General features: G+C 37.3%; 1 protein-coding gene across 1 annotated transcript in view; it reads right to left on the bottom strand.

Annotated features, from left to right (window-relative positions):
• Positions 1–13122, bottom strand: part of LOC134655422 (cell adhesion molecule Dscam2) — a 239018-nt gene that overhangs the window by 53816 nt on the left and 172080 nt on the right. Inside the window, exons 6-8 of the mRNA XM_063510890.1 lie at positions 9356–9484; positions 8748–8883; positions 572–756 (exon numbers count right to left, since the gene is read on the bottom strand). Coding sequence (XP_063366960.1) covers positions 572–756; positions 8748–8883; positions 9356–9484 — 450 coding nt within the window. The remainder of the gene's footprint in view (positions 1–571; positions 757–8747; positions 8884–9355; positions 9485–13122) is intronic.

Here is a 13122-nt window from a genome sequence, read left to right as displayed (position 1 = left end):
GCTTTGGTTAGTAGACAGTAATAAAAAGCACATTTCGCTTAAATTGCAAATGTTTTAAACTTCGAACTACTTTTTTAACAACTGTTTTTCGGTGAAAATGGCTACTTACGGCAAACGACTTTTTGAGTTGGAATTGAGTATACAGGTGCCTAATTTATGCACCAACTCTACTTTTACTAACACATACGAGTAGGAATGCAAGGAATGTAAATCAATAGGCAATATCTAAAGTATTTGGGGGGAATATACTATGTGTTCTTTTGATAGTAAGTACGTATGATTTGCTCATAGGCTCTTTTTAACATAGAATATGATAAACCTGATGTCAACGACTGTATTACCTGATATGATCATGATAATGCTATTTCTTACTTGTTAGGTTTAAATCTATGACCGCACGAGTAGCCTACAGCGGCTGTTCAGTAGGCCACCATCAATGTGTTCCCCAACACTTCAGTTATTGCCTTTTTAAACTTGTTATCATTACTTACCTGTGACTAGGGTTTGTACGACGGATCCGAAATGTATCCGGATAATTTCATACATTTGGGATCCGGATTGGAAACCCTACCTGTGACCGCGAGCGAGAAGTGCACGGACTCGCCGCCGACGGTGTTGTTGAGCCAGCACACTAGCCGGCCGGCATCCTCGCGCCGCACGCCGCGCACGCTCAGCAGCCCGCCCTGCACGTGCGCGCGCGCCCACAGCGGCGTTTGCTCGATCGGCGTCAGGTGCTCGCGGTGCTCGCGGAACCACCTTGGAAAACAATCAATCAATCAATCGTTTATTTGCAAATCAAACATTACACTATCGGTAAAGTCAAATGATAGAATACAATCAGATTGAAATTGAATGACGCTTTAGTTACAAAAGATTTTTTTCTGTGCCGATAGAGCGAAGATAGACATGGATGTATGTATTTATAGTCAAAATAATTATTTTCTTAGGAACGCGTTTCGTTCGTTTTCTACGAGAAAAATACTAAATTTGTTCGTGGCGGCGATAAACGAAATCGTGCTAGCACTTCCAAACACTGCAAAATTCTCTTTGAGATTTTGAACGACGCCAAGTAAACGCTTTTTACTTACCTATTAAATAATCTGCTATTATTTATGTTGATTTTTATTAAGTATAGAGTTTTATAGCTTTTCAGTTTTTACAATAGCAATACCGATTAATTAAGTTCATAGTATAGGTATATATGTAATGTTTCAAGAGCAGTATTAAGTTCGTTCGCTGAAAAATGCCAATGCATGGCTCGATAGTTTGATAAATGCCGAACTCCGAAGTGAGACCCGGTATAAAGTACTTTCGATCCGAGCGCTTAATCTGCGACCCAGAGCTCGGCAGCGCAACTTTACCTGCTTCGAATCGTTAAACATATTTTGCTCGAAGGAGCTTACTTGTTAGTGGAGTGATAGCCTGAGGCAGATTTTACGCAGTTTTTACTGTAGCGGTTTATATGAATAAAGTGAACGACATAGTGTAGTTTAAAAATAATATTTGATATTGTTTCCAATGTTTTCTGCGAAACGATGCCGGTGCAAATTACATTTTTTTAAACAGTATGACATGTATTAAGAGTTACGGTTGCAGGTTGATACGGCCAAATCCCTCTGTGAGAAATTCCGTACACTTTTCCAATTGTCAGGTACACAGCTCCAGATGCTTTTGACCGCTGGAACGAAAAGCAATCGCTATTCATCGAAGAAGTTGACAGTTAGGTACTTACTTAGTGTAGTGTTGTTTTACAACACGCTTGTGTACGGAATTTCTCGCATATTATACAATTCTTAAGAGCTGGAAAAGTTAATTTTAATGAATCATCAGGCAACTTATGACAACGATGGTAACTTACAACATATATTCAAGACACTCCTCTTCAATTCTTAAATAAACACCAGTCTAGTCCGTACTTAAACAATCCTTTCTTAAAGTAAATCCAAAACGAAATGTTCAGACTAGTAAAGGAAATAAAAACAAGAACTGAAACTATAGGTACTATACCTATACATAAGTATTTCACAACTTGAAAGACACGTGACACACATGTGTCAATTTACAATGAAGTCAGCAAATATGGAAAGTTTGGCAAACCGATCCGGTACAACATTATCCCAAACGTATCGGTTTCCTTCACTTAGAATATTGTATACTCGTACACGTTATATAAACCTTCGTTAATAGACATAAGAATAGAGAAAACGATTAACAAGAGATTCATTGATTTGACAGACGTTTATTAAAAACCGGCCAAGCGCGAGTCGGACTCGCGCACGGAGGGTTCCGCACCATCAACAAAAAATAGAGCAAAACAAGCAAAAAAACGGTCACCCATCCAAGTACTGACCCCGCCCGACGTTGCTTAACTTCGGTCAAAAATCACGTTTGTTGTATGGGAGCCCCACTTAAATCTTTATTTTATTCTGTTTTTAGTATTTGTTGTTATAGCGGCAAGAGAAATACATCATCTGTGAAAATTTCAAATGTCTAGCTATCACGGTTCGTGAGATACAGCCTGGTGACAGACGGACGGACGGACGGACGGACGGACGGATGGACGGATGGACGGACGGACGGACAGCGGAGTCTTAGTAATAGGGTCCCGTTTTTACCCTTTGGGTACGGAACCCTAAAAAAAATGTTTTCCTAATGCATCCGAACTTGAATAAAGGTACTCCAGTTGCCATACGAATGTAATCTTTATCGGGAAGTAACGATTATGAACTTGGCCGACTAGCCGACTAGTCGGCCGACTAATCGGCCATCCGAGCACCGATAAGTCGGCTAGTCGGCTAGTTGGCCAAAACCATAGTCGGTACATCACTATTAAAAACGCAAATTAAGTACTTTAAAAATCTTAAGCACGTACAGGTTAAACAGTGTGTTGTGGTTTGATACTCGAAACTTGCTTTAGAAAATATTAGGTTTATTGGTAATTTCTTTTGCAAAGCTTTTATTGTTACTGATTACAGTTAAAACACTGATTATTTAAATAAACGTAGAACACCATACATATCAACTCATGTATAACTCGTGGGAAAGAAAGGACTGCAAGCAGGCACGTTTATGTATGCCGAGTTAGGTACCAAGTCTTTTAGAAATAGTTTTGAAAGGAGCTGAAATGAGCGAGACATTTGCATTCTAAAAGATTTCCTCTCGGCAATGGTGGGACATGAAACTTTATGGTGTATACTAATAGATAACAGGACTGAAAGTTACGTCCAGTTGAATACTTTATGCAATGAAGTATTAGAGAGCGCATGAAGCAAGTAGAGTTAGACCAAGCTAAGTTGGCAGCGATTTTGATAGCACAGACTAGACTGTGCAAGTGTTACATTACCCAATTTCATTTGTGTAAATGTACATAACAATATTCAGATTAAACCATAATACTGTAAATAATACTAGTGTTTAAAAAAATCTATAAAATATCTCTTGTCTTACAAACAAATATACGTAGTATCACCGATTTTAATTAAGAACAACGTCGCAAAACTCCCGTATTTGTTTATTTCGTTTGCGAAGTCGGCGCTCCCGAGAGACATTCCATTGGTTTGAATTTGCTCGGCAAATTTAAATGCTGCTAAGTAACTAAGTTTTAATTCAACTGCTTTTTATGATGGCAATAAAATCGAAGTCTTAACGATGTTCCGGAGGGCGCGAATGATGATGAATTAGTTATCAGAGTTCTCTTATGAGCTTATGACGCTTGGAGAACAACTTTGTTTTGAGTTTGAGTACTTAGTTGAGCTGTGAAAAGAGAGTGAATGCTTCAATACAGATTTGACAGAGTATGAACAAATCAACTTAATTACATTACTTTTAATCAACACTCTTAAATAACTAATATGGTCCTGTCAACAATTAAAAGTTAAACTTCGTTCAAATATCAAATTTTAGTTAAAAGCATGATTGATGATGATACTTGACAATTTCTGCCCGAAAACAGACCGGCTATCATGGTCGCATTTTTATCACTTTCGCACTTACATATTTGTTAGAACGTGACAGCTATGGTGACAAATGATAAAGAGCTGGCCATCTTAGACTTACAGGGCTTTAATAATTAGTTAAATGTCCTGTAAATCAGACGTTGTCGTCTTGACTAAATACTTTTAGACTAAAATGGACGACGAATGGGTATAAATATTATTAACATTGTAAAAAATATTTTTACATAATTTGATGTATATTCCTGCCCTTCCGTTTGATTTTCTTTATTAGGTATTATGAAAGTTAAAAGCATTTAAAATTCGGCGGTCATCCACTAACACATATTCTGTTTCTATCTCTGTCTCTATTTAGGTACATGCTAATTATAGTAATGACTATTTATATACGTACTTCTGTTGAAGTCGTTCTGTTGATAACAGAGACAGTAACTTTAAATTTAGCTAAAGTTGGAATTTGAGTTTCCGCCGGAAGACATTCCAAGGCGACTGTGGCCGTCGGCGCAATGGGGTTATTTGCCCAAACATGGGCAAGTTGCCGGGCAAACTTAGCCTTGTCAACAATGTTTCACATCCAAAGGTAGGTATTAAGGTTTAGCATATAGAGCTTACATCAAAAACTAATCTTATAACGGCCTGATGAAGTGGAAGCCTTGAAATTAAAGCTACGCTTAGTCATGGAAAACATGTCGCGGTGGTTCTCTTCCAACGGTATGTTATTAAATGTGGAAAAAACTAACATTATACATTTTAGTTTAAAAAAGAAATACAGCCCTCTAAATATTTCAACCACCAATAACACCATTGTACCTCAGGTAGACTCAGCTGGGTATCTGGGCTTCGTAATAGATTCGGGGCTGACATGGTCGTCACATATTGACTATGTATGTGACAAACTGTCCGCCGCTTGCTATGCACTGTCTAGACTCGCACCCACCTTATCTCCTAGCAACTTGAGGAAAGCATACTTCGGTTACTTTCACTCAATTTTAATTCAAGGGGTCGACTTATGGGCAACGTCTGCAAATCGTGACAGGGTTTTTAAGATTCAAAAGCGAGCCTTGCGCGTTATAGACCGAAAACCGTTAGACCATCACGCTAAAGACATATTCAGACGTCATAAAATCCTTACTTTACCAAGTGTTTACATACTGACTGCTTGTACATACATTCGTAGCAACCTACATAACTATAAAACATACGGGAATTCTACCCAAAGACCTACACGCAGTCGGCACCTGTTGATGCCCCCGCGCACACGTCTAGCCAAGGCTCGCGCGGCTCTCAGCGTTGCGGGAGTACATCTGTATAACTGTGTTCCTGAACACATAAAAAAACAGGATAGTAATGCCTTATTTACAAAAAAACTAAAATCATTCCTTATTGACCTTGCGTGCTACAATGTAAACGAGTTTCTGGAAAATCATCATTGATCCTAACACCATGTAAATTAAAATAATATAAGAATATGTACCTATGCATCCTCATGTACCTAATAATGTGTTAACAACATAATAATTTAATTTTTATTTTGAATATTTTGTATTTATTGTTTGACATGTAAATGATATGTACATTTACGAATAAATCATCTGAAATCTGAAATCTGAAATCTGGCCTAATAAGTACTGGCCTAGTCAGTCGGTCAAAATTTGAGAGATTCCCTTGATTTTTTCAGGATCCCATCATCTGATCTTGACTTGATGCAAATGAAACCAACTATGAAGTACTTAAGTACCTATACACTTTCTTACAAAAGAAGAATCAAACCACTTCTGAAGTTAGTTAAAACAAAGTGCAAATTGCAGAATCTCATTGTTAAGATTTACAATTAGCATTAGCATTTACTGCTGTTGGGAAAATGAGAATAGGTACAGTGTGATGCAGATGAAGCAAACAGCACCGCGACCGCAAGGCGCTCGCTAGCTCGCTCCAAACACTCCGCTCCGTTCGGCTGACTTGAGAACGTTTCGGTTTTGTTTCGAATCGAGCTGAGAAATTTGCTTAACATGTTACATTTACATGTGATACTTTTGTTTGTATTTCTTGTTTTACTTACTTAGTTTTTAGTTACTTAGTTACATAAACTTTTCATGATTAAATCGGTGACAAAAAAAAGGGTCACTAAGTCTAACAATAATTTTCAAATGGAACCCTGAATCGACAATTAGTTTTCAAACACTTAACCTAAGAGTCTTAACTTATGAGCGTAAATGTGTGGAAATTTCTATAAAAAGTTTTCATTACACTTATCATGCTCTAAAGCCTGAGATACACTTGTAAGTTTTACTTACGTAAATTAAATAGGGACAAAGCTATTATGTTAGAATGAGATAACGATATTTATCTCTCATTATGTAGTATAGATGTGTCCCTACTTACGTAAGTAAAACTTACAAGTGTATCTTGGGCCTAACACAAACCCAAGACCTACGCAGTGAAAGCCAAACGGGGAAATCAACACAAAATCGGTTAAAGTCATGCGACCTCGTCACTCTATTTCAAGGAAATTAGTAATTACTACCTTAGCCTGCATAGCCTGCAATATAGCGACGACAAAATGATGCTCGAGGTAATAGCTTATCACAATTTCGATGAAATTAACCTTTCTAAACCTACAGACATTTCTAGAACGTGACAAGAAACTTAACGATAAGGGAAGTAATTAACCGATTTACTCACACAACCAAATATATTCTCGCTAAGATACCCGTTAATGACTCTTTCCTGTTTACTCATTAAAAGGAGACAATGAAGAAATAATTCGTTTCATGCATGACACACTCGTTTAAAATGTTTAAATTAGATGTTCAATGATTTAATTATGAAAATCTATTTAAATTACCCGGGATTTGGTGGCAAGTGCCACGTAGGTACGCGTAAATACATTTACGAGGGTATAATGCAATTTGGCGGGTTTGCGAGGCAAATTGCTCCTTGGCAGTTAAAACGAATCACGTAGCTCCGGATTATAAAATTGCGGTGAAATCTCAGCGTGGGATCAAAACGGATTCGCGACGCACCCCGTACTTTATCACGCACGGCGCTAAAGGGTAAATTTAAATTGAAATCTTTCACGCCACCTCCCGTTCATTGTCTGGGTAGCAAGAAAGGTTTCATAGTTATTACGCTCGTAGACTCTGAAACAAATAAAATAAAGCTGTACGCAACACAACTTTGAACGAAGTTTCCATGGACTGTTGTGAAATTATTAATGGTAACCCTCACATAGATCGCTAGCCACGTTCTGCGTAGGTTGGGCTTGATCTCGTTAAGGCAGGCGTTACATTTAATCTTTGCCAAAATGAAAAGCGTAAGGCGTACCCCCCTAAGTGGATATGGGTAAGTGTATTCCGCTCGAATTCTCACAGAAACAATTTTATTTCTGAAACCTTTTAAATGAACGACTTGTTGGCGGGTTCACGGTAATCACGTTATATACCTACTTATAGAGGATGGACACATAATATAAGGAAATAATAACGATATTAACATATCACCGCAATTATCAGCTTCAACGTATCTCGAACTGATTGCTAGTCTTTACTATTACAAAGTTAATTCGAGCTAGATAGATCTAGAATATGTAAAAAAAGTGATTCGATCCTTCATGGCATTTTTAAATTGCTTTTGAAAGACATACTTATACTTTTTTAAGATAGACTGTATAAATCTACTCTGATGAACACTTACTCACGTACTAAGGTGTCGTCGGGTGCAAATGGCTTTGCGACTTTTGCAGGTGCAATGGCGACGCGGTAAAATGTCACACGTTTCAGCTATTTGTATGCTTAGTGCAGAAGCGAGGCTTTTAGTTGGAGAATGCAGTAGAATATGACTTTTGTAAAACTGCAAACCACATCCATTATTGATAGTTTAGTAGATAACATACGTTTGAATCACGAAGTTTTAAACTAGAAAACGTTGCTTGAATGTAAACTAGGAGGTTTATCGTTTGCGGGAATCTTTTCCTGAACAAGACCATGCATCAAAAGCTTTGTTGCGGAGGGTGGTATATTAAAACGATTTTTACGACAGTTTTAGCTGTGTGTAATAAAATGTCGGATGTAGCGTGTCACCCATACTGATGTAGAAGGGTGGTGATTTTTATGTCGCAAACGGTTTAAGGAGTTGAGGGTAAAAATAAAACTATTTACTAATATTAATTGAACAGCCAAAGTGCTTTTAAAATACGTTAATTGTGATTCCTGCACTTTGCATTATTCACTCGCTGTGAGCGCAGATTTAAAGCACATTACGGGTGAGCTAAGTGCTTGCCGATCTTTTTGGTATATATATGTTTGGCTATAGCCAAAGAATATCTAGGCATATGTAAAGGTTACCATATCAGCCGGGACTTCGGCAATGTTTATGGTTCCAGAGAGGAAAATTATAGGTTAAGGGGTGAATTTATGGGACTTTTGTGGCGTAGTATTAAGACAGAAATGAAAAATGTAATCTTTATACCCAGTAATTTTCTTTTAAGTCGGTCCCTCTTTGACTTTTGATGATGTATTCATGGTATAGGTACATTAATACAATAATACACTTGAACAAAACACAACTACAAATAAACAACAACATGAATGAAGCTACGAAATGGTCGCGCCTGATCATGGCGCTGGCCTGGTAGCCAGGTCTGATCTTGCGATAAATGAAAAAAAAAAAATTAAAAATCATGATGCCGCTGGCAATTTTTTCTAGTGTAGGTAATGGAAACTCTTTCCAAAAAATAAAAATGGCATCGGCATGAACATGACTCTCTGCCTAAGCATCACCAGATCAGATGGTTACCTGTAAGTGGGTACTGGCCAGGCGTGCGCCGCGCACGGCAGCCGCACGTCCTGCCCAGCCTGTACGCGCCGGTTGCGCGGCTCGGGGCCTACGCGAGGCCTCACACCGCCTTTCGGTTCCGTCACTATTACGTGACCTGTTTAAAAAATAATAATGTTTTCATTATCATCATCATACAATAATTTTCTCTCAGAAGGATTTAAAAGAAGAACAGCCAGCGAAAACGTTCCTTGAGAATCGAAGCGTAACTAACAACAGATTTTTTGAGATTGGCATTGGTGGAAGGAGTTTTAAACCTTGTAAATGTACCTACAATGTACCTAGCTATCATCTTGTATTAGCTATGAAACGAATACACATTACTGTGTGTACTCAAATAGTGTCATTTGCTCAGCAAAAGTCGAATGACGAAGCAAAAATTTAATGATTTTATTGTCAAAGAGCGAAATTGTAATTTTATATCTTTGCTATATACCTAGTAAAAAGAACCGAACACAAAATACGTTGTGTTCGTGCCTCGGCAGTCTGTCACAGAATACGGACCAAAACATGTTATAACGCGTTGTAAACATGATTTTATATTTTATCTTTTTTTGTTGCGTGCTTACCGAAGTACTGACTGGTGTAGGTGGTCCCGGTGACCCGGTCCTGGACGCGGCACCGGAACGCGTCCCGGCTGCCGGCGCGCACCGCGCTTATGTACAGCGAGCCGTCGTCTAACCTCTGGTACCGGGGTTCTGCGAACACAACACGATGTAAATCACCAAATCCCTAATATGATAAAGTAGAAAAGTTCAGTTTCAACTTGTGAGTAGCTGGAATAGGCAGTAAATAGAAATATACCCAAATGCCCTAATTCAAATGAAACGCACCGCCGATATTGGTCGGACTGTTTCACAACAGAGCCGTTGATATAACTTAGGTACCTACATTTTTTATCATTAGGTATATGCAGGTAACATAATTATGTTTCCGCGGTGACAAGCCGTATTGGAATTTGTAGAGAGGTCGCTGCGGATTGCTATAGTTGTGGGGAGGTGGGAGCTTTAGAACATTCTTAATTTTTTTGTGTATTATTGTAGAAAGTGAATAAAAACTTTTTTTTACCTATAGGTAACATATCTGCGATCTATTTGCGACAGTGATGAGGCAACCTGTAACTGTGAGTGTGAGAGAGTGTTAGAAAGATTTATGGACGGTAATTACTCATAGTACCCACTAGCTGTAATTTAGTTTAATTAACGGTGTAAAAATCTGGTTGATTTTTCTAACTGTCATGGTATAATGTCATTGTCAATCAGAAGAAGTCAAATTAGATAATGTTATTGAATGAGCCTAAAATTAGAGAATTTAAGGCTTTTTAAAACGCTAATTTAGTTCTTAAGTAAATCAAAATTATCAATAAATTGTTTCATCACTCGGGAGCCTGAAGGCACTACGAAACTATCTATGTACAATATCTTAAAATTATTTACCTACTGATTTAATATTTATTGCCACTGCAACATTTGAAGCTTGAGATGGTTGTAATAATTTATTTGCTGTGGAAAACATCTTAGCTACGATGCCTGGAAGGTTGGAGCATCCCAAGAGAGCTGTCAGCTTAAGGGTAACATTCCATTTCTGACCGCAGCTGCACTACAGTACTGGTACTGAACGCGTCGCTGTTACTGTCAATTTCCATACTAAAATGAACAGTAGTGCAGCTGCGGTTGGAAATGGACTGTCACCTTTAGGTTCGTACCGAAAGTCAGAGGTCTGAGTTCGTCCTGATATAATTTAGTAGGAGTTTGAAGGAAATTAGACTGCCTTCTACTAATTTATGCATAGTTAACTAGAGTCCGTGTACGCTAACTTTGCACCGATTTCAGAATCAGAATCAGAATGCTTTATTTGTAAAACATAGGTATACATGGGTCTTAGGTTACATTTGAGCGCTATGTTTTGCCGGTTGGCATACAAATGTCAAAGAGAACTAAAATATAATTTAGTCTTGCATATGTTACCTTTATTTTTGAATAGAACAAGTGATGAAGTGTCATTGTAAACGGCATATTTTCATACAAATCTGACTTGAATGGCACACTTTGTCATTGCAAATACCATGCAGAGTTATCTTGGGCCTAATAGTCTAAAAAATAAAATTATTGAATTAGGTGCGTTAGATAGACTAGCCGTCTCGTTTAAATCAGAATTAAGATTTGTAAATTTAAATTTTATTCAACTCGTAATCGTCAAGATTTAAATTCGGTTCCGAGTCATCTTTTATACTAAATTTAAATGCACAGAAAAAGAGTAGTTTAAGTATAGTCCAGCTTTCTATTCATTAGCAAATGTTATAAATATTTTTAACAACGAAGGTTAAGTATTTAAAGGATAATATGTATAACAACAAACAAACGAGAAAGAAAAGAAAATAAAAATTTGAACGGTATTTTTCATAAATGCGGTTTATGAGGCCACTTGGGCCAAAGGGCTGGCAAAAACTTTGTTAAACCAAATCCTTTATTGTTGTACTTGAAAAGTATAAGGCGAACCTTAATAGTAATCAAGTGCAAAGAATAAAGGTAGCCCTCAAGAAAAGTTATCACTACCACGGGACTCACAATGGACCCAATCAAGAAAAAGTAGGAGGTGCAGTAAATAACGTATCCGAGAGGCAATCCTTGAGCGAAAAGGCAAGGAATGTGAGCCAGTGGGAGCGTAAACAAATGAGACCTGTCAGACGCGCCGGCGGAAGTCTGGTGTTGGCTTTTATTCGAAACTGTAACTTATTCCGTTATGAGAGAGCTGGAAATCGAGTGTTTCCTTCGAACGGACAAACAATTCAATAAAGTATCGCTGTCTAACTGTCTAAGCAGAGCTTGATTCTAAAAACCTCATTCAGAGTTACCAAACAACATGTCGGGAAAGTAAATTGATTATACTGGTTTGTTTCAACTCGTAATATAATTAGTAAATTCCATTCCCGTTTTGAATATTGAGTCCCTCTTCGGGTACAAGGAACGCATATTACGATAATACAGTCGACTCTCGTTAATTCGAAACTCAAAGGACTTTTAAAATATTACGAACTATCGAGTGTTTGAAATATCAAATGGTTCGAAATTTTTGAGAGAAAAAATATGAAAGTTCGAATTATTGAGTAGGTAGGTAGGAGTAGGAGATATAAAAGGTTAGTTTCGGAAGAAGTCTGAAACATGAGTTTACTTCAATGCACATTGCTGAGACTGATCTGAAAATTCTTTTGCAACATCACTTGTCTTCCCACCTACCTCCACTTTTTCGATTAACTCCTTCTTTTCAGCAATCGTCAAGCATTTATACTTTTTAGGACTCGTAACTAACACTAAATTTAATATGTACACATAACCAACGAAACAGTGTAACGATGAACTTGAACTTGTCTCAAAATGTGCGGTCTATTATTACCTCTGTGAGGTCTGCAATCTGATAACTTCGAATTGTAGAGTGTTTGACGCCTATGAGTTCGAATTAACGCGTCGTTTTGTTACTTATTTTTGATTATTTTTGTTCGAATTACCAAGAGCTTAAAAATGTATTGATTTATTTCGAAATATAAAGAGATATTCTAGGGAACTCGTGATAACTTCGAATTATAGAGAGGTTCGAATTATCGCAGGTTTGAATTAACAAGAGTCGGCTGTATGTCAAAAAGTATCTTCATTCGTAATAAAGGGCTTGATTGTATTTTTATGCCCCAACATAAGATAGGTTTCGTTCCTTTAGGTAAGATAAAACTCTGTCTTTCTTGTCTAAATTGCGTCTAAAAGCCTCCCCAGACACCCGTAAAAGTACACGATAAAAAATAATTTAATCTGCTGCCAAATTATGCAGCATTCATACAGTTTTCTTTATAATATAAAGCAAGATTGGGTATAGCCATGTTAAATTGTTTATTAAGTATGCTTCATGAAGCGTAGATGTTAAAAATACTACATAAACATTGTTACTATATTTGCCTAAAAACAATGGAGTTTCATTTACGTATACACACACAATTTGAAAATTATTTAGTCAAGACCAAAGGAAGCCTAAAATAATAAATTGTAGTTGTTCACTTAGGTACTTAATAAATTGTTTAAGAAACAACGATTCGGTGATCGGAAATAACAATCTAGTAGGTACCTGTATATGTTATAGGTGTAATGAGAATTGTGAACTGTAAAGAATTTGTAAACTGTTTACATTTTTTTTACAGCCATTGTAAACTTCCATGGACACATTAAGGCATGCCGTTTGCGCTTCTTCAACCTGACTGCAGATTGCATACCAAAAGAGAAAAGGCGCCCATTTTTTTTTGCATTTAAGCCAAAATATTCAGCTTCCTACATACAAGTGCCGGCAATTATAC

The sequence above is a fragment of the Cydia amplana genome, chromosome 16 (assembly GCF_948474715.1).
Source record: "Cydia amplana chromosome 16, ilCydAmpl1.1, whole genome shotgun sequence".
Lineage (NCBI taxonomy): Eukaryota > Metazoa > Arthropoda > Insecta > Lepidoptera > Tortricidae > Cydia > Cydia amplana.
Note: the sequence above shows the minus strand (reverse complement) of the source record. Positions and strands in the feature narration are given on the sequence as shown.